Source organism: Falco punctatus, assembly GCF_963210335.1.
Source record: "Falco punctatus genome assembly, chromosome: 16".
In the NCBI taxonomy this organism is placed as follows: domain Eukaryota; kingdom Metazoa; phylum Chordata; class Aves; order Falconiformes; family Falconidae; genus Falco; species Falco punctatus.
The window spans coordinates 320674-346103 of record NC_137596.1 but is presented as its reverse complement, the minus strand read 5'-3'; the positions used below and the strand labels follow the sequence as shown (position 1 = coordinate 346103).

General features: G+C 45.0%; 1 protein-coding gene across 5 annotated transcripts; it reads left to right on the top strand.

The window, feature by feature from the left end:
- Nucleotides 1-11: 11 nt before the first annotated feature.
- Nucleotides 12-25289, top strand: USP28 (ubiquitin specific peptidase 28). Of its 5 annotated transcripts, XM_080366901.1 has the most exons (27): nucleotides 12-767; nucleotides 2141-2273; nucleotides 3322-3399; nucleotides 4740-4872; nucleotides 6106-6217; nucleotides 6867-7029; nucleotides 7947-8033; nucleotides 8860-8997; nucleotides 9436-9509; nucleotides 9733-9809; nucleotides 10189-10337; nucleotides 12479-12606; nucleotides 12795-12890; nucleotides 13767-13946; nucleotides 14629-14843; nucleotides 15084-15154; nucleotides 15471-15699; nucleotides 17125-17328; nucleotides 17863-18002; nucleotides 18192-18371; nucleotides 19316-19411; nucleotides 20416-20594; nucleotides 20691-20769; nucleotides 21129-21208; nucleotides 22316-22439; nucleotides 23306-23504; nucleotides 24966-25289. In XM_080366901.1, exons 3-27 carry the CDS (start codon nucleotides 3331-3333, stop codon nucleotides 25139-25141), a joined length of 3378 nt encoding a protein of 1125 aa, XP_080223027.1. In that variant the 5' UTR covers nucleotides 12-767; nucleotides 2141-2273; nucleotides 3322-3330; the 3' UTR covers nucleotides 25142-25289. The 5 variants fall into 5 exon arrangements, with proteins under 5 accessions (XP_080223027.1, XP_080223026.1, XP_080223028.1 ...); XM_080366900.1 differs by having other exon boundaries at nucleotides 12-2273; XM_080366902.1 differs by lacking the exons at nucleotides 18192-18371; nucleotides 19316-19411 and having other exon boundaries at nucleotides 13-2273.
- The last annotated feature ends 141 nt before the right edge of the window (nucleotides 25290-25430 follow it).

Sequence of the window (25430 nt, the reverse complement as noted above, 5' to 3'; positions counted from 1 at the left end):
GTGGGGGGGAGGGGGCGCCGCATCCCCGCCGCGGGGTCCAGGCTGCTTCCAGGCCGGCCCCTGCCTCGGCACCGCCGTCTGCGGCTGGCCCGCGCCTCCCGAGGCTTCCCCCGCCCGGGGGTCCCCGCCGCGGCCTTGCGGCTCCGCGGCCTCGGGCCGCCCCCGGCAGCAGGCGTCGCGGTTCAGGTGGTTTCGTTTAGAGCGGGCGCCCTCCGGGCCCCAGGCGGCGTGTGCCGGGGGGGCGGCGCGGCGGGGCCGCCTGGCGCCGGGGCAGTTTGCTCTGCAGGGCTCGGGTGGGCCGCGCCGCTGGGGCTCGTTCGGACCGTTCCTCGGCGGCGGCTGCGCGGAGCCGCCCTAAGTGTTCCCCGTCGCTAAACTGGCATCTTCCCGTACCCGTTAACAAAACCTGTTGCTCTTACACCTCAGGCCTCTCAAATGACCCCAGTGCCAGAAAGGACGCGCTCCCCGTGCCTCCTCAGCGCTGCCGGCTCGCGGGCCGGTGTCACTGCACCCAGTGTGTCCCAGCTTTGCACAGGTGCCCTCGCTTTTCCATGGCAGCCTGCGCTCTCAGGGTGTGAGGGAGTTTGCTTCCGAGGGGCCAGCGGTAAAGGCGTGAGCGGGAAGAGAGCACTGACCCTTTCGCTGTACATGTAGGCACGGTGTCTGTGTGGTGGCAGTTTCCCAGTTGCTCCAGGATGATGTCGGGACAGTGCCCAGTACATGGGAGCGCGTGGTGATGGAGGAGGAGTTCGCTGCAATGGATATTGGTTTGTAAAAGCCTTGGTCAGGAACGTGCAGGCATTGTTCCTGCTGCTGCCTGAATTTTTAGTCCTCATCATATCCATTTTCCCACTGACCAAAAGCACAGCTGAGGTGCAGAGGCTGAAGGCTGTGGCTCTACCTGCCTCTTCCATGCCACCACCATCATCTTCCTCCTGGCACGCTGTTATTTCTGGACCCCCGCCTTGTACTCCTGCACTGCACTTGCAGCCTTCCCCACTTGCAGTTTCTTATCAAAACAAACTACCTCTGAGTGCGCTGAGGTGCATTAGAGAGGAAAATAGCAAAACCTTCCCATTTTAGCGTTTGCTGGCCAGCTGTAATTTTGATCTCCAGTACCCTCCTTCCTCTCGGCCTCTTGGTTTTGTACTTGTCTGCTGTTGCTGTAATTTAATACTAATAACATTTTGGTTGGGGTTGTTATTTTTCTGGCAGGTAGGAGTTTGGTTTGGTTTGTTTTTTTTCAAGTGCAGTATGTATTAATAGTGGCAACACGCTGGTGCTAATTACCAGCTCTGGAGCTTGTTTGGAAGCACTGCAGCGCGTAACCTCAAAAAGCAATCAACCAGACTAGTTACAGCAACAAAACCATGCACGCTCCCAAAAAACTTAGCAGAATTGTTGTACAGAATGTGGCTCCTTGGTGGTTTTTGTGGGCTGCCAGTCAGCCACAAGCCTCTGGAAACTTGTTGTACAGTATAAGTTCTCCGCTATTATTACAAACCTTTCTTCTCAAAGGCTAAATGAAATTGCACTGGAAATACTTAGAATATTAAGTGGTATCTTAGAGCAGTGGGTCGGTAATTAGCTTTTATGGTTATGGCAGCCTTTGTGAGTCCTCCTTCTGACAAAGCTGAAAAACTCCTGAAAATCATGCCCTGTCCTGCCTCAGATTTTGTTACTGTAATGCAGTTTGTTAGCGTGGGCTTTTTTTTTTTTTGGCTCCAAAGGAAAAATACGCCCTGCAGTGTTAGGTGGGGTTAGCCAACAAGCATGCCACTCACTAAGGTAGCAAAATTAGCAACATGATATAAGTGGTTTGCCTCTGTGAAAGTATGCCCGTCCTGAGCCTCATACCTTTGGCTCCTTATCGTGCAGCTCCTTGTGCTGCTGGCTGGGCCTCCTGAGGCTTTCCAGCATGTCTCAGCTTTTCTCAGGACTAAAAGAGTGTGTGGGACAGGTTGGGAGGGTTGTGTGTATGCACACATGCATGCTTTTTCTTGTAAAAGTTGGGCAGAAGTAGTATTTTAGGTAGGATTATCACAAATAACTTGTCAGGGGAAATCCTATGAAAAACAAATCCGGGAAATATTTTTTTTTTTGTTTTAACCACCAGTACAGACACGTGCTATCTTTACAGTATTAGTGTGTGGAGTAACATCTGTCAACAGTGTGGATGGATGGCTCAAAAAAGTAGTTGACTTGCTACTCACTGGGTGGAACTTGTGCTCCAGCAGCGTGAAAGCTTCTTAAACTTTTTCCCAGTGGAGAGTGTAAGTAGAAACTTGGATTTATTTGTCTGTAGCATTGCCAGTTATGATTAATTAAATGTGTGATTTGAAGAAGCTGGGATTCATTGGGCTGTGCTGATAGCGGGGTCTTAGCCTTTATAAATCAGGCACAGGTGATATGGTCCTGGTTTTCCTGTTGTAATGTCCTTCATACACTATGTGCGATGCTGGCATTATGGAGCTGTATCTCGCAGCATCAGTCTGCATCAGCAGACTGAGCTGTTGGCAACAGTAGCTGAACTGTGGCCACGGAAAGGGGGGTCACAGGGCCCCTGGTGTGGGGGCTCACTGCCAGAAGGGGCCTCTTGTAGAGAGCTGCCTCTCCCAATAGCCAGTTGACTGAAGTTAGTTATAGCTTGTTAAGTGCAGTGACTGCTCCTGCAGTAAGCCAAGGCTGAAAAGATTAGATAAGTCTGCTGAAGAAAATTTCTGTAAATTTTTTTTCAAAGTGGTTGAACCAAAGAATAGGTTGTTGACTGTGGCTTAGGGCCTAGATGAGGTGTCTCCTCAAACCTCAGCAGCCAGTGTGGTGGGGGAAAGAGAGGTGACGGCAACCTTTCAAGCCCTTATTCTGACACCTTATTGTCAATGAGAAATGACACCCACAAATGGCATGTGCGGCCAGACTTAAAATAGCCCCTTGCTGATGGCCTGAGCACACACAGCCTCCTTATATGTCCCGCTGCACATGCCCTTGCTGCTTGGGGAGCGGGTGCCCCTTCCCACCACAGGTGCGGCACATCCGACAGCGGGGATAGCATTTCCTCTTGGGCCTGCTAACGTCCTCCTGAGTATACATAGGATTGAATATTAGCTTGTGAATTTAGGGGAAAAGGAGTTTGAACACGATGTTGAAGCTGATGTTGATATTGCCGTCGAGCAAGCGTGACTGTGTTTTTGTGTCAGTCTGTCAGTAAAAAGGAAGGGAAGAAGTGATACTCTGGTGAGCCCTTGGCAAGCCTTGCAGAAACAGTTTGATGTCTGCTGTGGTCACCTTTTCACATGAGCTTTCTTTACTTCTTGCACGTAGGATTGCCAGATGCTTCTAAACCAGCTGAAAGAGATCACAGGAATTCAAGACTCTGCTTTTCTTCACGCAGCTCTAAAGGTTTGTGCCTGTTGTCACTGTTCTGTGGAAAGGAGGCCTCTGAATTTGTACCAAAAGTCAGGCAAGTTCAGGCTCTCGCAAAATGTAATGTGCAGGTCGGTTGTTCGCTGGCATGTCTGTGGGCTGATAATGAGCTAGTCCTCGCTAAAACAGTTGGTGCTTGGCCTGTGAAAGTGGTACGGTCTGTGCTGTGCAGAATAGTGTGGTTCTTGTGAGAGGTGAAGGGTAAATCCTCCGCTGCTTTCCTGTCCATCGTTTGTGCTTTATACCTGTGCGGCAGGCAGGTACGTGAGTCCAGCGTTTGTTGGTGTCAGTAGGGGCATGCAGGTTTGGGGTTCCCATGTATGCATCCACATCTGGAAGAAAAAACCCATGCTATGTTGAGAATGGTTTGTTTTTCCAACAGCAGACCTTAAAAACTGTGCTGCAGCAGTGCATGCTATGCTAAAACACTATTGCGTTTCCTGGACATTCTGCTCCTACGGAGCTGTTATCCATGCGTTACCGTAAACACAAACCAAATGGGTCACAGTAGGTTTTTCTCTGTGTAAACTGCTTCAGGAGTTCTGGACAGCTGCAGTAATGTCAGTAGCTTTGCAGCGGGTGGTTGTCTCATCTGTCACCAGAACAGTCATCTTTGCTTCAAAGTGAAGGGACACAGGAATGTCAGGGACTTGGAGAAGCAATGTTTGCCTGGAGAGATTCTCCTCGTAGTGTGTGTTTTGTTATTTATAAATTGTAGTCTTAAACTGATAGTGACTGCATCTGTCTGGAGTTGTCAGATGCTGTCCATCCTGTTGAGATGCAGCAGCAGGGTATGGGTTGTGCTGATAATATGCAAAGAGGTTTGTTTAAAAAAATTCTTAAATGTTTCATTAAGAAGTATCATCCAGAAAATGTTAGAATACATTTAGAGTTTAGCCTGCAGCAATGGTCTGAAATAAGCCTGAGCTTGGTAAGAGACACATGTCTGGAAATCCACAGAGAGTTTGATTCCCTTGAGTCTCTCCTGGTGTCAAGGTACCCTGTCATGCTTCAGGCCTACTGTGACTTCTTGAATCTCTTATGAGAGAAATGAAATTAGTTAATGGAGTCTGTATTGTCCTAGTAATAAAGCCAGAGTGCTTTCCGCCAGAGAAATTCTAGCCTTCAGTATTTTCATTTTTTCTTACTGCTTGTCACCAACAGATAGCTCTCTCCTGCGGCCAGGGAAAGCAGAGTTGGTGGTGGTGTGCCTGTCTCTACCATGGATGCATTAAATGTCATGCAAATGTAGATGAAGTAACTCTGGCATGATGGATGATATTCCCCCCCCCCCCCCCCCCCCATCATTCTACTAGGCTGCTAATGGAGACCTAATGGAAGCAGTCACCTTCCTGACAGAGGAGCACACTCAGGAGCCAGCCCAAGACATGCCTGCTGCCGAGCCGGCCGCTTGGGAAGGGAGCGCCGTGGGCAAACAGCTCCTACAAAGTAAGTTGTTCATCTCTGGTGGCCCTTACAGTTTCACATGTTCCAGCCTGTGCCAAAATTGCTTCTCCTGAGGTCCTCCCTGCTTCTGCCAGTGGATCCCTCCAGTTCCCATCCCGGTGCTGATCTTGGCAATACTTAGTCGCTTGCCACAGGATGGTTCAGGCAGGTAAACCTTCCTGGTGAAGGAGAGCTGGGTGGAGAAGGAAAGTGTTTTAATAATGTCTGTAGATGACACATCATCATTACAAAGTTATGGCTGTTGTCAACAGCTGATCTTGGCTAACACAGAAAACCCAGAAAGCTCCCAAAGCAGCGCAAGCAGAATAGAGAACTGAATCCCTGTCAGGGCATACATTTCCTTCTACAGTGTCTGGCAGAGCAAGCAAATGCAGTGTTCAGTATCACATTTTTATGAAAACGTAAAATGTTATTTGAGCTAGCAATTGGACTACATGAAAAATGTTTTTTTAAATGTTACAGGTATTGGCAAAAGCTGGCTGTCGGTACATTTAGATGTAAAAATTGTAACTGTAGCCTGAGGTAGCTGAGAATAGTTTCTTTAAACCTTTTTGCTAATGACGCATCTATTAACTGTAGCTTTCCCAAGGGATGTTTCCACTGGACAGGTTCACTATGCCAGAAATCTGCACTGGGAGCTTTGACGCAATGCCCGGAACAGTGCAGCTGCCCTTTGTTCTGCCATGGAAGGCTTCCACCTCCTCCAGAACTACTCATTTTCCTTTCTCCTTTTTTCCTCCATAGCTAGTACCCAAAATGACTCACAGCTGAGTACCCCAACGTGAGTGAAGGCGGGCGATTCTGTGTGACTGTGGTGATTTTACTGAAATCCTTTATTTCTTGAAATGGTGTCAGTTGTCAACACTGATGTCAAGGCAGAGCAAATATAAGCAGCAGCAGCTGATGTTCCTCTTTTATTGTTGTGAGAGGTTTGAAATGTTCCCTCAAGCTCTGAATTTGGCTGTAAGAAAATCTGGCCAGAACACAGCTGCATGGTCTGTCCTGTTCTCATCCAGCCCACTCAGTGGCTTTTGTGGTTCCCTAGCATGATCCAAGCTGTAAGGATTTGTATTTAAACCTTGAGCTAGAAAATTACTCTCGTGTTGATTGAAAAATCATGTTTATGAAGTATAACATTTTCCAGAGTTTTCTTTTAAAGAGAATGTTTGACTGCTCGTGGCAGAAAACTCATCAGAATGCTGCCTCTGCTTCTAGATGTTACTACTGCACTTACCCCTAACAACAAAGATGACCTCCACGCAGGCGACGCCTTCAGACCCCTGGAGTTGCCAAAAGCTCAGGCTGAAGAAAGAGATGCTGCTGAAAGGTCAGTGGGTCTGTAAAATGGTTTTGGTTTTCCTGGGTACCATAAGTTGATTCTTAAGCCAGTAACTGCAAAACAAATGTAAATCACCTCCCAGATGTATACCTTCTGCTTTTGGAAGGTGCTTGTATTTGGAAGGTTACTCCCTTGTGGGCATTTGACCTTTACTTCTGGGGCAGCACTGCAACATGATGGTTGAAATAGAAGAAACGGGTTTACTTGTGGCTTATTCAGTCCCCACTGCTGTTGCTGACATGCCATGCCAAAGGGTGCTGTGCTGGTAAAGAAGCACCTTGAAATCTTGCTTGTCAGTTAACTCACTACACAGCTGTCTCCTCCTTACTGTGGGTTGGATTTGCCTCCAGTAATGGCTAGGGGCACCAGTTTTGCATGCAGGTAGTTCATGAAGAAAAGCACACATATATTACCTTCCTCCGTTGTTCCAAACTGTCTTGCAGTCATGTTTTCCATCCATCCCATTTGAGAGTTGAAACTTCCTTGGAGTCAGATAAGATGCCTGTTGTGCCAGGTACCACCCAGCAGTGCCTGGTCTACTGTCCCACTTGTGGCTGAAGGGGAGTACGATTCCCATAGCTTTCAAGAATCTTTGTGAGGTGGTGTTTTACAGCACAGTGTGTGTCTTTTGTGACAGACCACAGGAAGCACATTGTGCTGAAACAAAAAATCGCTCCAAGAGGAAACGCTGTGAAGTCTGGGGAGAGAACCCCAAGCAAAATGACTGGAGAAGAACGGGAGACTGGCCTGTTGGAATGAAGAATATTGGAAATACGTGTTGGTTTAGTGCTGTCATACAGGTAATCTGATAGAAAAGTTCTTTTTTCTGGAGTTGCCACAGTCTTGGATGTTTAACAGAATTAGAGATGCAGCAGCTCTGTGAAGTAGTCATCATATGCAGATGCGTGAATGTGACCATGCTCAAATGAGACTTCTGTTTTTATTTGGTATGATTGTGATTTGTTCTGGGCATGCACAGAAAGAGCTAAAGAGCAGCTAAATAGACGGTGTAAAAATAGAGACAGATGTATATAATCTGTGTACGTATGCAGGGTTTTTTTCAGTGCAGCAATGTCCAAATGCATACTGAATGACAGAAGCTTGACTGGCAAAGTGAACTGATAATTTAATTTTACTGCAGTTATTGTTAGTTCTGTAATACATGGTATATCATATTCCAGTTAATGGAATACACTGGCATAGATGCTTGGATGAATAAGCAATTAGGCAGCATATATTATTAGTGATAACCTAAACAAGAAGAGACAGCAATAAGTGGAACTGAGCAGATTTGTCTCTTCTAACCATTTCACATCAGCAGATAGATGTTAATCACATGTCTTTGGCTTTGAGAGGAAGTAAGAAAGGTTCAGATGGGCTCCTTTCTCACTGTCACTCGTTTTTCTAAGCTTACCTATGTAGAATAGAATACTTTTTCCAAAAATAGTTATATATACATACACACACAGACATATATATATCTGTTTCTTAGAAATGGCAGGATGAGATTTTTTTTCTTTGGAGGGTATGCACGTGCTGGTCCAGCACATAGACTGATCACTTTGTAAATGTTTATTTAGCAATGTGAGGCCATCAAAGTTAGAAGTTAACAAAAAAAAGCTGTGGAGTAGAAGAGTGACAATGGGGCGTCAGATTGCAGCGAGTCGGATGAGTCCTCACAGGCGCTGACTGGTCTTTACCTCTCCTTTCTTCTCAGTCTCTGTTTCAGTTGTCAGAATTTCGGAGGCTGGTCCTTGGATACTCCCTCCCACAAAATGTGCTTGAAAGTTGCCGTAGTCACACTGTAAGTTTTCATCAAGTAATGCTGTAAAGTTTCCCTCTTTTGTGGTGTACTCTTCTGCCCCTTTTCTAAGCAAATTTAATTTGCGGCCGTCAGAGACTCATGTTAATGGCTTTCAATTTATCAGGCTATGATAAAGACAAATCTGGGAAATACTTTTCAAACACTGAACTGCTGTACAAAACAATCAGATGCTTCTCTTAAAGCTCTCCTGTAGAGCTTCTAACTGTGGTGCAAGAAGAAATTTTTCCCATAAAGCTTCTTTGGTAGCTCCAGGCTGTTTGTCCATTCCCATGCATCATAGAACTGGTATTTGAGCCAGCCTGAAGGTCCCCCTAGCCCCAGTACCTTCTGAGGGCAGTCAGCAGAAGGTGCTTAGAAAACATTTAGAGGAAAAGGCATATGCAGAATAAGCCTGCACTTGTTATACCAATCTAGCTTGTGGCTCCACTGTTAAAGAGAGTTTGCTTTACTTGCTTTTATGTGTGCTCCTGATACTCTAAAAAAAACTCGGATGCGGACAGAATAAATTCATAAATTTGCCAGTTTTTGCCTTCTGTTTCAGCAACTATTACTTCTGGCACTGTATTTGCTAAAGGTTTTGTTTCAGTTAATTGTGTTTTCTCCCATGCATCCACTGGGAGACCAGATTGCTTCCAAGAAGTGACACTGCATGTCTCTCTGCTTTTGTCCTTTCTAATGTCACCTCTTCCCTTGGTTGTTACCATACCTCTTAAGGTATGTGCTTGTGGTGTTCTGTAGCACCTTGTTTTAAGACACTGCTTTTTTGAGTTGCAGGAAGGGTTTGGCTTTTCTTTTTGCAATACAGGGAAAAAGAAATATTGCATTCATGCAAGAACTTCAGTGTCTGTTTGCTTTAATGCTGGGGACACGTCGTAAGTTTGTAGACCCTTCTGCAGCACTGGAACTCTTGAGGGATGCGTTTAGATCCACTGAAGAACAGCAGGTAAAACCCCATTAAAAAGCCTTTTGCTTTCTTCAAAGCAGCACTTGCAGCCACAGCAATCCTATTTCGCTTTCTCCTGCTGTTACTTTCAGAGGCCTCTTCCCATGTTTGTCAAGTGACAAGCAGCTGTCCCTGTGTCATTTAGGCAAAATGTACGTGCTTGCTAATTAAACAGCTAGCATAACAGTGCTCTACCCAGTGCCATCTGGGTAGTTGAGTAGTGATCACAATAATTTCCTCTGATCTAGTTTTCAGATGAACAGAGCGTTCATTATTGGTCTAAATCAGCACAGCACTTCAGTTTCACACTTCTTGCAGCTGGCTAGGTATGGCAATACCAGTTGCGTTGTATTCCAGTAAGTTTGTGAAACCAGTAGACCAAGAAAACGTTTTCTGGTTGGTATTATGTTTGACTTTCAACCTTTGTCTCTCTTCTAGCAAGATGTGAGTGAATTTACACATAAACTACTGGACTGGCTGGAGGATGCATTCCAGCTTGCTGTGAATGTCAGGTGAGTTTTTTGTGATCTCAGGAGTTTGACACTGAGGAGAAACAGACATCAAGTGCAACGCCTTAATAAACAAGAGGGCTTTATGTGAAAATTTTGGGTAACTGCAAGAGTGTTCTTTGTTTACTGAGGATGATGTACCCCAAACAAATGTTTAGGTTATGACTTGGGGCTTTCTTGCAGCCTACAGCTGCAAATGAATGTGTGCTTCTTCTTTCTGAGACAGGAGTCCGGGCAACAAATCTGAAAACCCAATGGTACAGCTTTTCTATGGGACTTTCTTGACTGAGGGTGTCCATGAGGGTGAGTTAAGGGCTTGGTGGAATCATGTTTTAACTCCTTTGAGTGTTTTGATTTCTAGCAGGGATAACGCAGGATTTTGTTGTGCATCCCAGATAAAATTGCCTAGTTCTTTAAACTTGCAAATAGTCTTCTCAGTAAAATTGTCTGTAAAATTTATAAAGTCTGTCTTCTGGAAACATTAAATACTTGCAAGCGGTTAAGTGTTAAAAGCACTTGTTGCTAAGGAGGCTTATCCTGACAGACATGTGTGCAGCTTACATGCAGTTTGGTTCTTACAAGGAGCACCTCTGACTGGTGCTGACGGCAGACTCTGGAGGTAACCAGAGTTTTTTGTTCTCTTAAGCTAGTTCATGGTCTTTGTATTGTTTCCATCATCCAGGCAATACTTTTTCCAAGATTGAAACCTTTGGTCAGTATCCCCTTCAGGTAAATGGTTATCGAAACTTGAATGAGTGCTTGGAAGGAGCCATGGTGGAGGGAGAGATGGATGAGGCAACAGCAGCTCAGTCAGTGAAGTACGGACAGGAGGTTAGTGTTAATGGCTTTTTGTTGAGCTTTTGGTCGCCTGCTGCACTGAAACACAACACACGTAGTGCCAGCGTGTCTCAGTGCTTTTGGATAACTTTAAATGGCAATTGTAAATGTTCCCTAAGAATTGAACACAAAATATTTTCTGGATACCTGGAATCTCGTGTAAATGTATGTTAGCGTTACACAGTGAGTTGCTAAGTCTTCGCTTATTTGTAAAGATATGTTGTCCTATATAACCAGTTCAAGGAGTTTGTTTTAAATTAAAAAGGTAAACATCTGCTGCTGATGCAAGTGTGATAAAGTCTCTCTCTTTCTGTTGAAGCCTACCTGTACCTGAGTAGGGGGAGAACCACTGCCTCCATAGTTTCGGAGGGTAAAAGTACAGTGCTTAACTCTATGGTATGCCATTTGGAATTTGTATCTTTCTCCCTATTACAGTGTGTGTTGTTCTTTTTCTTCTTGTTTTCACTCTTCTGACTGCACAATTTTTTTCTTTTTATCTTTTTCTTTCTTTTTAAATACCACGAATCACAAACCAGTCATAAAATACTTAGTTGCAGCAAAGTAGGAAGTGAAAGTGTTCATGAGCAACCATTCAGCACCCTACGTGTCTAAGTGCAGCTGAGAAGTTAGCTTCAAGAAAGACAGTGAAGTAACATTAGGAAACTTGCAGAGGTGTCTGACATAGAGGGGGCAGGGAGAGGTATTTCTGAAAAGTGTTACCGTGGTTTAGACTATCAGAGGAGAAATGATGCCACGCATGGGTAAGCTGTCAGACTCCGGACTCCACTGTTTGTTTCTGGGTTTCCTAGCTCCTGCTCGAAGGTTCAGGTGCATTTACAGCAGATGTGGGTGAAGGTGATATAGGCTGGTGCCAGAGACAAAGGGGCATAGGGAACTAATCATGCAGGTTCTTTTCAGTCCAAGCTTTTTAGTTCCTCCAAATCCTTTTCTGAAAAAGAAGGGAAATGGGACTGACTGTGAAGATGTTTTAATCACTCTTTGTACAGATAGAAGGAAGATGCTCTGGCTTTATTTCTAAGAACTCTGACTGGAAAAACTGCATCTTAATCTCGCATCCTAGGATGTTGTGGCTAGAGGACTGCATGATAGGGGACATAGAAAATAAGGTTCATTTTGTCTTTTGAGAACATAGGTGAGCATACTGAAGCTCAAAGAAAGCATCAGTGGGATTAACAAGAACTTGCATTTCTCCTAGGTAATAGGTGCGTAAATCATTCCTTCTCTGTGGTTATGTTCTCTTCTTCTGAAGATTGGGCTGCTTCTCAAAAAGCCCTGCTACCTGGCCATTTCCTTCCAAAACTGTTAAAAAAATACTTTTTTTTTTTTTAAAAAAAAGCCTTCATTGGAAATATTTTAGATCTAAAAATGTGCTGTTGCACTTTGATGTGGGGCAGGTTTATTGTGGCAGGACATCTGATATGGATCCTGCAGAGGAAAATGAGTTTAGTGTGCTCATCCCAAGTCCAGCAGGGAGGGGGTGCCGTGCTAAGGCAGGTGAAGGAGACATCCGACAGTGGGTGCTGGAAGTATTTGTGACCCTGGGAAGAGAGAGGGGAAGTGTCAGTTCAGCCAAGAGTTTTTCTTTCAGCATGGCTCTTTGAAACGGTGTATGAAGTGTACAGAAAGCGAGTGTCTTCTCTCAGTCTCCTAAATAAAATCGTTTATAAATAGAGTGAGAGAGGATAAGGCATCAGGTACTGCCTAAGGACTTCTGTTTTGTTGTTCATCATTGCATGTGATCTACATTGGTAAAGAACTCTCTCGGAGGCTCTTAGCTGACATGTAGAGTTTGTGTAGTGTCTGCTGGTTTTGTAGAATTCAGTGCCCGACCTGTTAATAATCCATCAACCTGGATACATCAGGCAATGAGAAGTTACTTTCTGAAAGCTATTATGAGGCTTTTTCATGGTAAAAATGTAAAATGGAAGCGGAAATTTTAATTTCGTAAAATTTGGCTTTCTGACTAGTCACTCCATAAACCAAACGTACTAATTCAGTACCTAAAGATAGACATGTAGGATTGGTCTAAAATCATTTAGGAACAGTCTAAAATGTGCCGTTTAGCAGTCATCTTAAAACAAGTCCCTCTGGGGGCATTTCTGCTTTTGTTACAGCGCTGGTTTACAAAACTCCCACCAGTATTGACCTTTGAACTCTCCCGATTTGAGTTCAATCAGTCACTAGGACAACCAGAGAAAATTCACACCAAGCTAGAATTTCCCCAGACTATTTATATGGACAGGTGAGTTGTTCTGTTGTACGGTATGTTCCAAGCTATTGCTTTATTGTAATTAAAGAGATTTAAAAGGTTGTATGGGCGAGCAAAGAAGGATTCTAAAATATTTATGGAAGACTGTGGATGTTAAAGAAATCTCACGTGGCGGGGAGATTTCACTGTTTTTTCTGTATTTTCTGTATTTCACCGTTTAGGTACCTCCACTGCAGTAAAGAGCTTATTCAGATGAAGAGAGAAGAAATCAAGAGACTGAAGGAACAAATGGTGATTCTGCAGCAGAAACTGGAAAGGTAAGTAGTCAGCCAGCTTTCTTTTTGTGCCCTGTGGAAGTGTGCAAATGTTCCCTTTTGCGTGAGCTTTCCAACAGAAGAGAAACAGAAGAGTAGGGGAAGGAGAAACAAAACCAAGTTTGTTCTGAGAAGTGTGGAGTGAGAAAGTGTGTTCTTAAAAACAAACTTGTGGCTTCAATGGTTTCTGAATATTACTGATGCCATTACAAGAATAAATTCTTTACATAGTACAGTTGTCGCCGTCAGCTGTGTTGGTACATTTCAGTGAGGAAGCCCAGCAATACATTGCGGAGAATCTATGTTATTTTTCATGTCAGAGGTCCCTCCAGCTTAGAGCTTGGCATTATTTATTGGGGAAGGAAGGAGACTGATAGGAAAGATCTGGTTTGTGGACAACCAGAAGATTTCATGTCCCAGGTGCTTTGCGTAAAAGTCCTTTTAATCAGCATTCAACTTGCTTACAGTTTGTATTCGTAAAATGACAGTTCCGCAATCAAGCAGCTGGCAAAGAGGTGTGCTGCATCGCAGCAGCCCTGGTGTGGTGTCTGTGCTTGGTGAGGTTCTGCTGGGCTTTGGGAAAGCGGTTTATATTTAGGCCCATGTGCAGCATCCTGCACGGTCTGGCTGGGACAGAGTTAATTGTCTCCACAGCAGCAGGTTTGGTGCTGCATTTTGTTTCTGTGGTTGATAGCATGCCAGTGATGTGGCTGAGCTGTGTCCTTTTCTATCGCCTGGGGTTTTCCCCTCCTTCCTTCACTGCTGTAACTGTCTGTATCCTGACCAAGGAGCTTTCTTCCCCTTTGCTTTTCTGTTGTCCCCTCAGGTTTAACCAGTCACATTCTTTCATTCCTGCAATGTCTTGCATTTTTTCTGTAGGTATATGAAATACGGCTCTGGCCCAGCCCGCTTTCCACTGCCTGACATGCTCCAGTATGTTCTCGAATTCGTCACTACAAAGCCAGCTGCAGGTGTTTCTTCGGCTCAGGGCTCTCAGACAGCACTCCTGCAGGCCCAAGCTGAGCCTCACATTTTGGACGTGCCTTCACAGCCAAATGGGTTAGTAAACACTGATAAAAATAACTCATAGGACAATGCTTTGCCTTTCAGCTAAATGCTCCTGGTTTGCATTGTAAAAGCAGATTGTTTATCTGGGCGCTTGTGAGCATGATGCTGTAATGTGTGAATGCCTGTGCAAGTAGTCGGCCACTGCTTTGCTCTCAGTTTGGTTCTGCTTGTGTAAACATACCACAGCACCTAGTCTGTCCTTTTTCCTTTTCCAAAAGCATAACCTTGTCTAAGCAGCAATTCTGAGTTAAATTATGTGCTCTTTTTGGTTAGCCTACTAATTTTTTTGCTTCATCAACCAGTAAATTACTGCAGTGTTGAATTATTACAAAAGTGGCCAGCATGGTTGGTTTGCACTCTAAATTAAGCTGAGTAAACACATGACTCACTTAGTAGTAGGGGAAGAAATTTTTAGAATTGCTCATCATTGTGGATCTGTGCTTACAGAGTTCTGTAAGAATTTTGGCTTTTATTTCTCCGAGGTTTTAATTTGATCTGTTAAGGTGGAAGTGTATTTCACTGTACTTGTTCTCTTTACATTTTGTGCTGTCCTGGAAGGGAAATCCTGCTCTGGCTCTGGAGTATTGACTTACTTCATATTCTTTTCTGAAAAGAGAAAAAACAAGAGAAAGGTTGAAAAACCTGTCCACTACTCTTGGATTTTGCTTCACAGCATACTAGAAAGGAAGAATACTAGGACCGAAGATGGAGCTTGCTTTTCAGCAAATTCTTCACCACAGCAAAAATTGAGTAGGCCACTCCAAGCTTCTGGTTCACCAGCGGAAAGGTCAGAACATCCAGCTCCTCACATGGTTTCTGAGGAAGAGCTGAAGCTTGTTAGGACGTGTCTGCAGCGATGGAGAAATGAGATCGAACAGGACGTGCAAGGTTAGCCCCAAACACATTTGTTGTGATTTTTCTGTTGAATGCCAGCTCGATTTCCCCTCTGTTGCTTCAATGGGATGCATCCTGAACTACAAATAATCTTATATGTGTTTCAGCTCTGGTGTTAAGCTTATTTGAGTTACTGCCTGGCTTCGAACTTCTTGAAGTGAAAGGGGCCAGAATAGCTTGATGAGTAGTCATTTAATTTTCATGTACTTCTCTCATTCGCAATGTTCTTGGCAGATCTGAAGGAGTCTATCGCCAGAATCAACCGGTCCATTGAACAAATGTACTGTGACCCTCTCCTCCAACAGGTAGGAAGTGCAGCTTCATTACGTCAATATTAAACTGATATTGCTGATGCTGGCTTTTGTGGGTAGCTGTCTGTTTACATTGTCCACTTGATTGTATTTCAAAAATCCCAGCGATGAAGCAGAGAAGGGATCTTTATGAAAATTGTGTGGCTTTTTCCCTTAAAAGGCAGCTCTTGCTTAATAGGAAGTTCACCATATGAATCAAGAGTCTTGTGCCAGGCTACAGCTGTGAACATACTTGCAGTCTTTCTGCAGAAGTCAGACAAAATTGTTGACTAAAAGTACATCTGAAAACTATATCCCCGTGAACTTGCAGGTTCCCTACCATCTGCATGCAGTCTTGGTACACGAAGGACAAGCAAATTCTGGTCACTACTGGGCCTTCATATATGACCAGTCTCGAAAAAGCTGGCTCAAATACAATGACATCTCAGTGACAGAATCATCGTGGGAAGAATTGGAGAGAGATTCATTTGGAGGCTTGAAAAATGCCAGCGCCTACTGCCTGATGTACATAAGTGATAAGGTGTCCCACTTTGCAGCAGGTACTGGAGCCAAAACTGCTGGTTAATTAGACATTTGTGTATTATTGTCCTGTCTCTCTAGCCTGCGTGATCGTTAAATTCCTCAGCTTCTTTGGCACAGTTGTCTTTTGACAACACAAAAAATTTCACCCCAGATAGAAGTGAAATAATTTGCTCCATGCTGATTTCACTTCTAAATCCCTGATAGGGTTGAAGACAGAAGAATGAACTGTACCAGTGAGATTAGGTACCATACTGTATCTATTATTGATGTGTATGAATACTCAAGCTCCCCATTTGCCGCTTTCAACGTGCGCCTAGTGCTGGTGTTCTTCACTTTGACTTTTTATGTAGTTTATATGACAGTGTTTCTTTTACAAGGGCATGTGAAAGGCCTCCTACTTTATTCCTCCTGGTTTTATCACACTTTCTTACTTGTTGGAGTGATACCATTATATTGAACCTAAATGGGCTCCCTTTTTTTTTATGCAGCCTTTCCTAGTGCCTGAGTTATTGATAACAATGGCTTAGACTTGCAAGTATGTTTGCAGTGCCAATGCGTAAACAGTTATGTGGAGAAATTACTGTGCATGTGGCACTATACATGGCAAACAGCTGTAGAAGAACCTAATAATTTCATGCGTGGTTCATTTTGATGTAATAAATAGAGACGAACAATGGAGAACTGTCATTCTGCTCACAGCTAAATATGGCTGATGAGGATCTGGAGGTTGTTCTTTGTCTGTCTTCCTATGACAGTTCCATTTCTGAAATGAGCCCATGGTTGTTCTTTTTTTTTCCTCCTTTTTAATGCAGTTTTTGTTGTGATGCTTCACTTTTACAACGGGTGCGTAAGAAATATCTGGTATAGAGAATTGCCATTTGCTTCTGATAAATTTTAAGACTTGTCTAAAGCTGATGGTCCCTGGGGTTTGTGCTATTTTAAAACTGAATACTGAAGTAGATCTGAAAAGAGCTGAGAAATGTCAGCATGACACTTCATGCTACGGAGTCCACGCAGTTCCCTACCTTTATGTGCTGTGTAGTGTTCTAGGTATGGTGTCTCCAGCTGAATTGTGAATTTTGTGGCTAGCAACAATTTAAATGCTGTTCTCTGTACAATTGTAGCCCTTTAATAAGGATGTATTTCTGACCTACTGTATCAGCAGGCACTGTTTCTGGAATTTCTCAGTGATAAATGCTGTCCAGTGGTAGAACAAAACTGGGTTTTGTCTCAGATACCTCTGTAGATTTGTCTTATTTTTGTACTTTTGCTAATGAATCATCTTAAACTACAAAGCTAGCAGAAAGTTGGGGGGTTTTCCCCACATATCACTCAGGCAGCTTGATTGTGGTTTTCCATAATATTGCACATTTGTTTAGTCTCTAATGGTGGCGTCCCACTGCTATGTGTGTAGTTATATGCCAGTCCTGCATTCCTTCCAGGTGAGGATGATGGCCCAGAGGTTGGACAGTTTCAGAGGGAGGTGGAAGCCTTGCCCCCAGAGCTGAGACACTACATCCAGGAGGACAACTGGCAACTCGAGCAGGAGGCAGAGGAGTGGGAAGAGGAGCAATCTTGCAAGATTCCTCAGATGGAGCCTTCACCTGCTTCCGAGTCGCAGGACCTCTCTTCCGAATCAGGACCAGGTAATACCATAGCTGAATTTGCAAACTGTGTTGAAACCAGTAACAGCCAACCGGTCAGAAATACGAGGGTGTTGGAGCCTTGCATAAGTATCTCCAGGAGAAACTCTTGAAGTAGGAAAGGCAGCTGGTGGAGGCTCTGTCCTGGCAATACAAAAGGCTATTCTGCTATTTTTGCACGTGCATCCTTCCAGGCTTGTCACCAGAAATGCTGTTACTCATTCATTTAATGATAATGGACTCATCTCATTTCACTTCCAGACCATTTTTTTTTTCTTTTTCCCAAATAAATAGTGAAAAAATGTTCAAGTGCTATTCCCTGAAGTGGGAAAGTGTTACTTAGCAAGCCCTGATGGAGTGTGCCATACCCACTGAAAAGGCGTATGCGCAAGCTTATGGTGAAACACCTTCCCCTCTGGGATGAATGCAGCAGCTGTTTAATCCTGCACAGATGAGCTACAAAGCATTTTAGAGCAAGCAAGGAGAAGAAATCTTGCAGTTCCCGCTCACTAGTGTACCACACCTCTGTCCTGACAGATCAGACTTCAGTCTGTGAGCAGAGCATGCGCTCTCTGTCCTCTGAACACGCCATGATTGCCAAGGAGCAGACTGCCAAGGCCATCGCAAACACCGCCGACGCCTATGAAAAGAACGGTGTCGAGGCAGCTCTCTGCGAGGTAGGAGCTGAGCCCTGGCCCAGGAAACAACCCCTTCCTGGCCTTGTATTATTATTCTTGACAGACCTGTGCTTTTTCCATTTCTGTGTAATTCTGTAGCTGTGCCATGTTTAACTGTCCCCCTTTCCTTTCCTGTAGTTCACTTTGGTTTTCCCTACTCTCATTCTTCTTTTTTCTTCTTGGCCACAGCCCAAGGAGGTAGATCCAAAGAAGGCCCAACTGGGAGAAACAGCAGTTCAGGCAGAACAACCGCAGGATGCTAAGGAAATGGTGTCTGCTACCCAAACTAGCTCACAGGTCTCTGAAGTGGAAATTCCCAGTGTGGGGAAGATTCCTGTTAGATCTGATGCAGACGGATATAATGAGGAGGTACAGACCCCAGCACAGGGGTTAATTACCACCAGTCGATAACGTATAACTCTGTAGTTAGCTGGCTTTGAGCTTTCCTAAGGTTGGGTGTGACAGCAGTCCATCACGGGAACAATGCTGTTTCCAAAGTGGGAAAGTGTACTTTGTAAAGGAAGAAGGCTGGACCAAATCATTCAGTAATTTCATTTCTAAATGCCATCAGAAAAGCAGCTCTGTAAAAGCACTCACTTGTTAGATCTGCACATTGCTCTGTTAACTCTTCTTTTGGGCACAACTGTATCAAAATTGATCCTAGCTGTATTCATTTACAGGCTTCTTTACTGTCCTCAGTTATAGTTTCATCCCCTCTCCCAAAGACTATTTAACCACTAATAGCATCACTTACCATGCCCTAGCTACTGATTTTTTTGGAATCTGACTATTTAACTGTACTCATACATACTCAAGTGGTGTTTTGGAAGTCCAAATCTTTTTCACAAGCGCAGTTGGGTTTTGCACAAATACTGAGACCATTAGTCCTTGAGTATGTTTAATGCACACTTGTACCAAGCTGGCACAGTGAACTGCTCAGCTGTAGGCACTGCGCTCTTATTTATGTTGCTTAAGAAGGTGGAATGGGACGTGGAGGGGATGTGGCTAGCATGCTTTACATTCTCACTCGCTGAACTTCCAAATTCAGGGCTCGGAGTGACCAGCCTTTAGATCTTTTAAGTGCTTAAAACAAACCCTGCGTGTGAAGTGCATGTGATAGATGGAATTGAGTAGTACAAAAGTAAATCGCAGCTCTGGCTTATTCCACCTGTATTTATATTATTTCCTTTAAACCATATCTTCTGAAAGTTTGGGGGGTTTTTTGCCATTCTTCACCATCCCTTCTTTTCTTCCCCTGTCTGTGACTGTTTTCCTTGTTCTTGTTTGTGTTTGTTTTCCTGCTTTTGTGGTAGGTGATGCTGAGTCCAGCCATGCAAGGTGTCATCCTGGCTATTGCAAAAGCCCGCCAGACCTTTGATCGAGATGGGTCTGAAGCGGGGCTTGTTAAGGTATCTTATTTGTTTGCTAAATCCAACAGTACGGATATCTCTTTTCACAGAATGAAGAATCGGGGCTATATTGACACATCAGGAATGCAAAGGGAACGATTTGTGCAGGTTTTTTTCCAGTTCTAGGCCTTTCAATCCTGCATTTGGGTTTCTGCTTTCTTAGTATGACAACATGTCTGCGGGCTTTAAACAATTTTTAGAGCTTGTAAGAAAGCTCCTTCCTCCCAGGAAAAACAGCGACCTTTTGGGGTTTTCTTTTTTCACTTTTCAGTATTTTTTTCCTGCTTATTCTTTTAGTATAGGCAGTTCTCTTGGTCTGTAGAACAAAAAGCAGGCTTTCACTGCATGCCTTTCAGAATCTCTTGTCTGGGTCTTGGTGTGATCATCAGGAAATAAACCGGCACTCATGAATTTAATTTTTTATTTTTATCCTGAACATGCACGCTTACTGCGACCTCTCTTGTAAAATGTGTCCTCAAGAAATATACGTATTGACCAGAGGGATCTGAAGGAACAAGCACTGCTGAATATTGAAGCTGGTGTTAGATTTTACAGGCAGGTAGATTTAACTAAAAATGCCACATGGGAGAAATCACCCATGCTATTAATCTATGGCAATATAAATCACAAGGTACTCTTGCACCTAACTACAGATACAAGTGTATTAACCATCAATTTTTATAACCTCAGCAGTAGCAAGAGGATTACCAGGACTGTCCAAGACAGCTGCATGCCCCTCTCTCTGGAAGGCACATAGACGCCTTGGTGCTTTTGCAAAGTACACACTTCATGCGTGGGGTTCGCCTCACTGTGGAGACCTTTTGTTTGTGGTTCTGGGTGTTTGTGGGCTTCTGTTCAGCACTAGAACAGAACCAAGCTGCGGAGGCTAGGTGTCACCCACAGGAACCCCACCATTACAGGACAAGTTTAAGCTTCCTATCAGCTGCTGTGGCATTCCCACAGGCAGAAGAGTGAGCAAGTTAGTACATGCCTTTCGTTGGCAGGCGTTCCATGAGGAGTACTCCCGGCTCTACCTGCTTGCCAAAGAGACCCCAACCCCTCAGAACGACGCCCGGTTGCAACATGTGCTCATTTACTTCCTGCAAAACAATGCTCCCCAGCAGGTGGTAGAACGTACCCTGCTTGAGCAGTTTGCGGACAAAAACCTCAGCTATGACGAAAGGTTTGTGCCGTGGATTCCAAGATGAGACTTTTCTCATCTGGAAGCAGCTGGGGCCCCATTGTTCTGATTTTTCTTATCTCTGCTTACATGGAGCAGGTCAATTAGCATTATGAAGGTGGCACGAGCAAAGCTGAGAGAAATTGGACCTGATGATGTCGATATGGAGGAGTACAAGGTAAGGGACCAGAGCACTGCCTTTGATCCTTCACACTGTCACAACTGGTGCTGTCCAAAGCAGCACTTGGGAGACAGGGAGTGCAATGCCAGTGTGTGCGGCAGTCACCAGCATGTTTGTCAGCAGCTTACATGCTGTCTGAAGTGTGTGCCCACAGAAGGATGTGGACAGGGAGAAAGAATGCACTGGAAATCTCCAGAGTGTTGAGTGTATGTGCATTTTCCATGTTGCTTATAGGAGAGTCGAAACCCTTTGAAGGGTAAAATCTGAGACATTTTTGAGTTGCGAAGGAATGTAAAATGTGCATGTGAATGTTACGGGCAAAGCTGATGCTCTGCTTTCTTGCTGCTCCTCAACAGAGATGGCATGAAGACTACAGCCTTTTTCGCAAGGTGTCAGTTTACCTGCTGACAGGGTTGGAGCTGTACCAGAATAGAAAGTAAGTTACTTTTGATTGTGTGTTTGGACAAGACAAGCCTAAAAGTAAAGGACGCTTTGACAGAACTTCTGACCCATGATGGCCAGATTGCATTCAGTCGTGTATTTGAGGCCATCGGGCTTTCAATTTGGTGTGCTAGTAGCCCTTTCTTGAATCCACAGTCAACCCTGATTAACAGTTTAAATCTTATGCCAAGGTACTGGCTGTCCAACAGTTTTCTTAGAGTTTCCCCTAACTTTTCCCTCTGTGAAGCAGAGCCTTATATTCTCATTTCCGGAGGTGGGTTTGCAGGAATGATTGCCATCACTTGGGGTTATTTTCCCCCTTTGGACTCTGGTATTAAACTGTCTTGAATTGGACATTATACTTTGTGTAACCACATGCTTTGGAGTACTCCGGACTGAAGAACCTTAAAAGGGCCTTGTTTTCCTTCTTACTGTTATAGAGCTTCTGTTTTACGTAAATAGTGCAGTGTGGAGAAGGACAGTGCTGTTTTATGAGAGATTTGTAATTTGAAAATTGATCTTTCCAATCTGGATAATAAAGCAACTTTCAGAAATTATTCCTGGTTGGAAACAGAATTGAATTCTGAGGTGGTTAGCAGTGATGAGCCACCAAATTCAGGTGGGCAAATTGACAAAAGGCTGGGCGAGAGTGTGTTAGAGCTTTCCTGAACTGACCTAATCCCTGTCAACTGTTCTGTTTTCTCACCAGGGAGGGTAGAAGCTAGAAATAAGTAAAAGAACTGAAAACATTACCTTCTGCACTTCTTGGAGCGTTCTCTCAAAAGTGCAAAGTTCCCAGAGTGATACAGAAAATGTCAACGCTGGCGTTCACGCTCAGGCCACGTTGTACGCAAACTTGGCTTTAAAGGGCTTTTCCCAAGATGCTAGTTTGGCTGGGCAAAAAGAAACATTAATTACTTGACATCGGGCATCTGTTCACGCTTGCTTTGGCAAGGAAATAGTTTTTTCTGTCAGGCCTGGTGCTAGCTACCATTCAGGCAGAGTGGAAAATATTTCCAGAGCTGATGAGGCTGACAGTGCTGCACTGGTGACCCTGGGGGGTAACAGCCTGTGGGCTGGAGAGCTGACACTCTTCTCTTAGGTACCAGGAGTCACTCACCTACCTGGTCTATGCCTACCAAAGCAACACGAAGCTGCTGAGGAAAGGAGCCAGCAGAGGAGTGAGCGAATCACTGATTGGCTTGTACAGAAGGAAGTGTCTCCTGGTTTGTATTGAGGAGCTCTGCGCTCGTTCTCAGACAGGCGGGGAGGGGCAGCCTGGGCAACATCAGCTCCTGGGGTGCAGTTGGCTTACCAGCTGCTCAATGTGCATTGCCCCTGGAATCAGACCTGATGGTATCCCCTTTTAGGAGCATGCTTAATCAAGGTGCTGCATTTTCAGGGAAGGTTCAGATACTGCTGAACATGCTTTTGGGATTTAATTCCGTGCCTGTGTTGTGAACTTAGCAGTTGCATCATTTTCTGTCCATTTGCTTCCTTCCCCCCAATATTTATTTTTAATGTTCATGGCTTTCTGAGCAAAAGACAACATCCTTTTCCACAGGGGGCAAAAAAACAGCATAAAAATGAAGCATGTTTTCAGTTCATGCTCCATGGTTGCCAAGGCCAAGTGTAACTGTGCCCATTGCTGTGGCTTCTGTCCCTTGCTGAGTACCAGCAGCAGTATGGAAATCTAGGAAGTAGTAATTCAATGAAAGAATGTGCCACATGGCTCTTGGGGCATCTGGGTAAAGGCAGATCCAATCTTGGCATCTTAAAACCAGAATTATAAATAAGCTTTACGTACTCTGTACACACACACACACACATATATATATACAATAAATCACATAGATATATTTAAATACATATATTCATCAGCTTGCTTTCCGTGGTGTGACTCCTGTGATTAAAGATAGTGGCTATTCCACCAGAACCCTGGGTGCCTGGTGCTGTTGGCTCTTGTGTCCCTGCACGGCCATCGATCAGTGCAGGGCCCCAAGCTGTACACCTTTCCTGCTAGCATGCTGATTGTCAGTGGTTTGTGACTCCTTTTTACAAGTGTGCCCCCTGATTCTCCCTCCTCCCCTAGAAGCTGAACGAGGTGGCAGCATCGCTCTTCGTAAGTTGTGAAGAAGTTCATGTGGCCGAGGGCATTAGCATCCTGAATGAGCTGATCATCCCCTGCATGCACCTCATGAATAACTTTGAGATCTCCAAAGAGGACCTGGATGCTATCGAGGTCATGAGAAGCCACTGGTGCTCCTATTTGGGACGAGAAGACATGGATGGTAAGGACCAGCTGCTGGCCTGACCTTTTTTGTGCTGTTTGTGGGCAGGGCAGTTGTCTAGATCTGAACTGGAAAGGAATCAAAGGACCATTTAAAACACTTCTTAAATTCCTGGTGTTTGCAATGCAGCACACTGGGGTACTGCTGATTGTGAGAGGATAAATGTATTTGAGTTATCCATCAAGTTATGTTACAGAAGCATTTAATCTTCTTTTGCACTCAAGCTGCAGAAGAAGGATTCCTCTTCCTTGAAGTGTGAAAAACTGATTTCAAAGGGGAACAACTTAGTGTTTACCTAGATGTGCTTTGCTTTTTCTGACGGAGGGTTCCCCGTAGATGTCAGGTGAGCGCTGCCAGGCTTAGCTGCACAGGCACACGCCTCTTCAGGAGGGAGGAGCAGGTTTTATCAGTGGCCAGAAACAGCCAGAGTTGTGGAGGACAGGATGGGGGAGCGAATTCAGGGGATCTTTGTGTTCTGAAGAGAGGTTTGTTGTTTTAGAGCTGAATTTTGGTTCCAGGTGGCTGTTCTTATTCTATATTTCCTTCTGCAGCCTGGAGTCGGGCTCCCATGACTCCCCTTGGGTCGTCTGTCTTAAGAGAAATTGGTTTACACACACACACACACACTGTGCTTTATCTGTGTGAAGGTCTGGGCAGTCATTGTAGAGGTTTTTGTCATTAGCAGAGGGTAAACTTGCTGAAGGAAAATGATGCAAAAACACAAGATGTTTATTCTCAAATACTGCTGTAAAAATAAAATCTGATAAATTCATGCTAATTCGCAAGTTCCCCATTCTCAGGCATGCCATAAAGGCATTTAGTTGCACAGAAGATTTTAAAGAAACAGGTGCAGGCTGCTTGCACCTCCTGGCTCGTGTGAGCTAGCTCAAGCATCACCCCTTTCTGCCTGCTTCTCCCCATCCAAAGGTGCCTGTCCTTTACTGAACGGTCCAGTGGCATCAGTGTGGCATCTCCTGTGGGGGACGGTCCTTCACCAGGACCAGGCAATGCCTGCTCTGTACAGGCAGACCTGCCAAGGCCTGAGGTGTTCCAGGCTGCCAGGCCTGCTCCCTTTCCTTCAGGTGCAAAGCCCGTGCTGGAGTGTCGCCTTGAAATGCACAGCTGCTTCTGACTTGTCAGCCAGTATAGCGCTGTTACTGGGAAAACATGCTGCTCTGGTGGGATGTGGCATGGTCCACAGGGCAGCCAGGTGGCAGCGGAGCTTCCCTCTGTGCGGAGCTCCAGTGAGGCGGGCAGGACTTGAGGACTGAGACCCAGGCCAGCAGCTGGTGTGATGCCTCCTCTGCGTCAGCAGACACTGCTCATCCCCGCCCGCAGCACTGGAAGATGATTTTCTAAAAGGCGTCACAGCTTTTTAGCTCGTGGCTCTGGAGCCCTCTGCCATCTGGTCTTTTACTGTTGCAGTGCTATTGACAGCTTCCTCCTCTCCCCCCTTGACAGCAAAACTGCAGATGAAGCTGGGCGAATTGCTTCCCCGGCTCCTCGACGGCTCCACCGAGGTCATTGTGCTGAAAGAGCCCCCGAAGATCCGGCCCAACTCCCCCTACGACCTCTGCAGCCGGTTTGCAGCCGTGATGGAGTCCATTCACGGGGCCTCGACTGTGACTGTGAAGTAGGCTGTGGGCTCCCGGCCGTGCCATGGCACACACGCTGCGGACCGGCTGCCTGCCTGCTGGGCAGCGTGTGAAAGGGAGAGGGAAGAGCAGGGGTGATTCAGAGCTGTGTTCTTTGTAAATATGGACAAATAAAAAACATTGCACTTTTGAGAGAAAACATTAAGGAGTAGGGCAAAGGACCCGAATCGCTGCTCTGGCATGATGCGCCAGGCTGCTGGCAGCACCACCTGCAGCGGGTCCCCGGGCCCCCTCAGGAGGTTTCGGCTGCTTTCTAGGCACAGATCCCTGA

Coding starts and splice junctions, on each gene's coding strand:
- USP28 (XM_080366901.1), top strand. CDS start 3,331: ATGCTTCTAAACCAGCTGAAAGAGATCACAGGAATTCAAGACTCTGCT. Junction 17,329..17,862: donor CTCTTCCGAATCAGGACCAG/GTAATACCATAG, acceptor CTGTCCTGACAG/ATCAGACTTCAGTCTGTGAG. Junction 18,372..19,315: donor CAGACGGATATAATGAGGAG/GTACAGACCCCA, acceptor CTTTTGTGGTAG/GTGATGCTGAGTCCAGCCAT.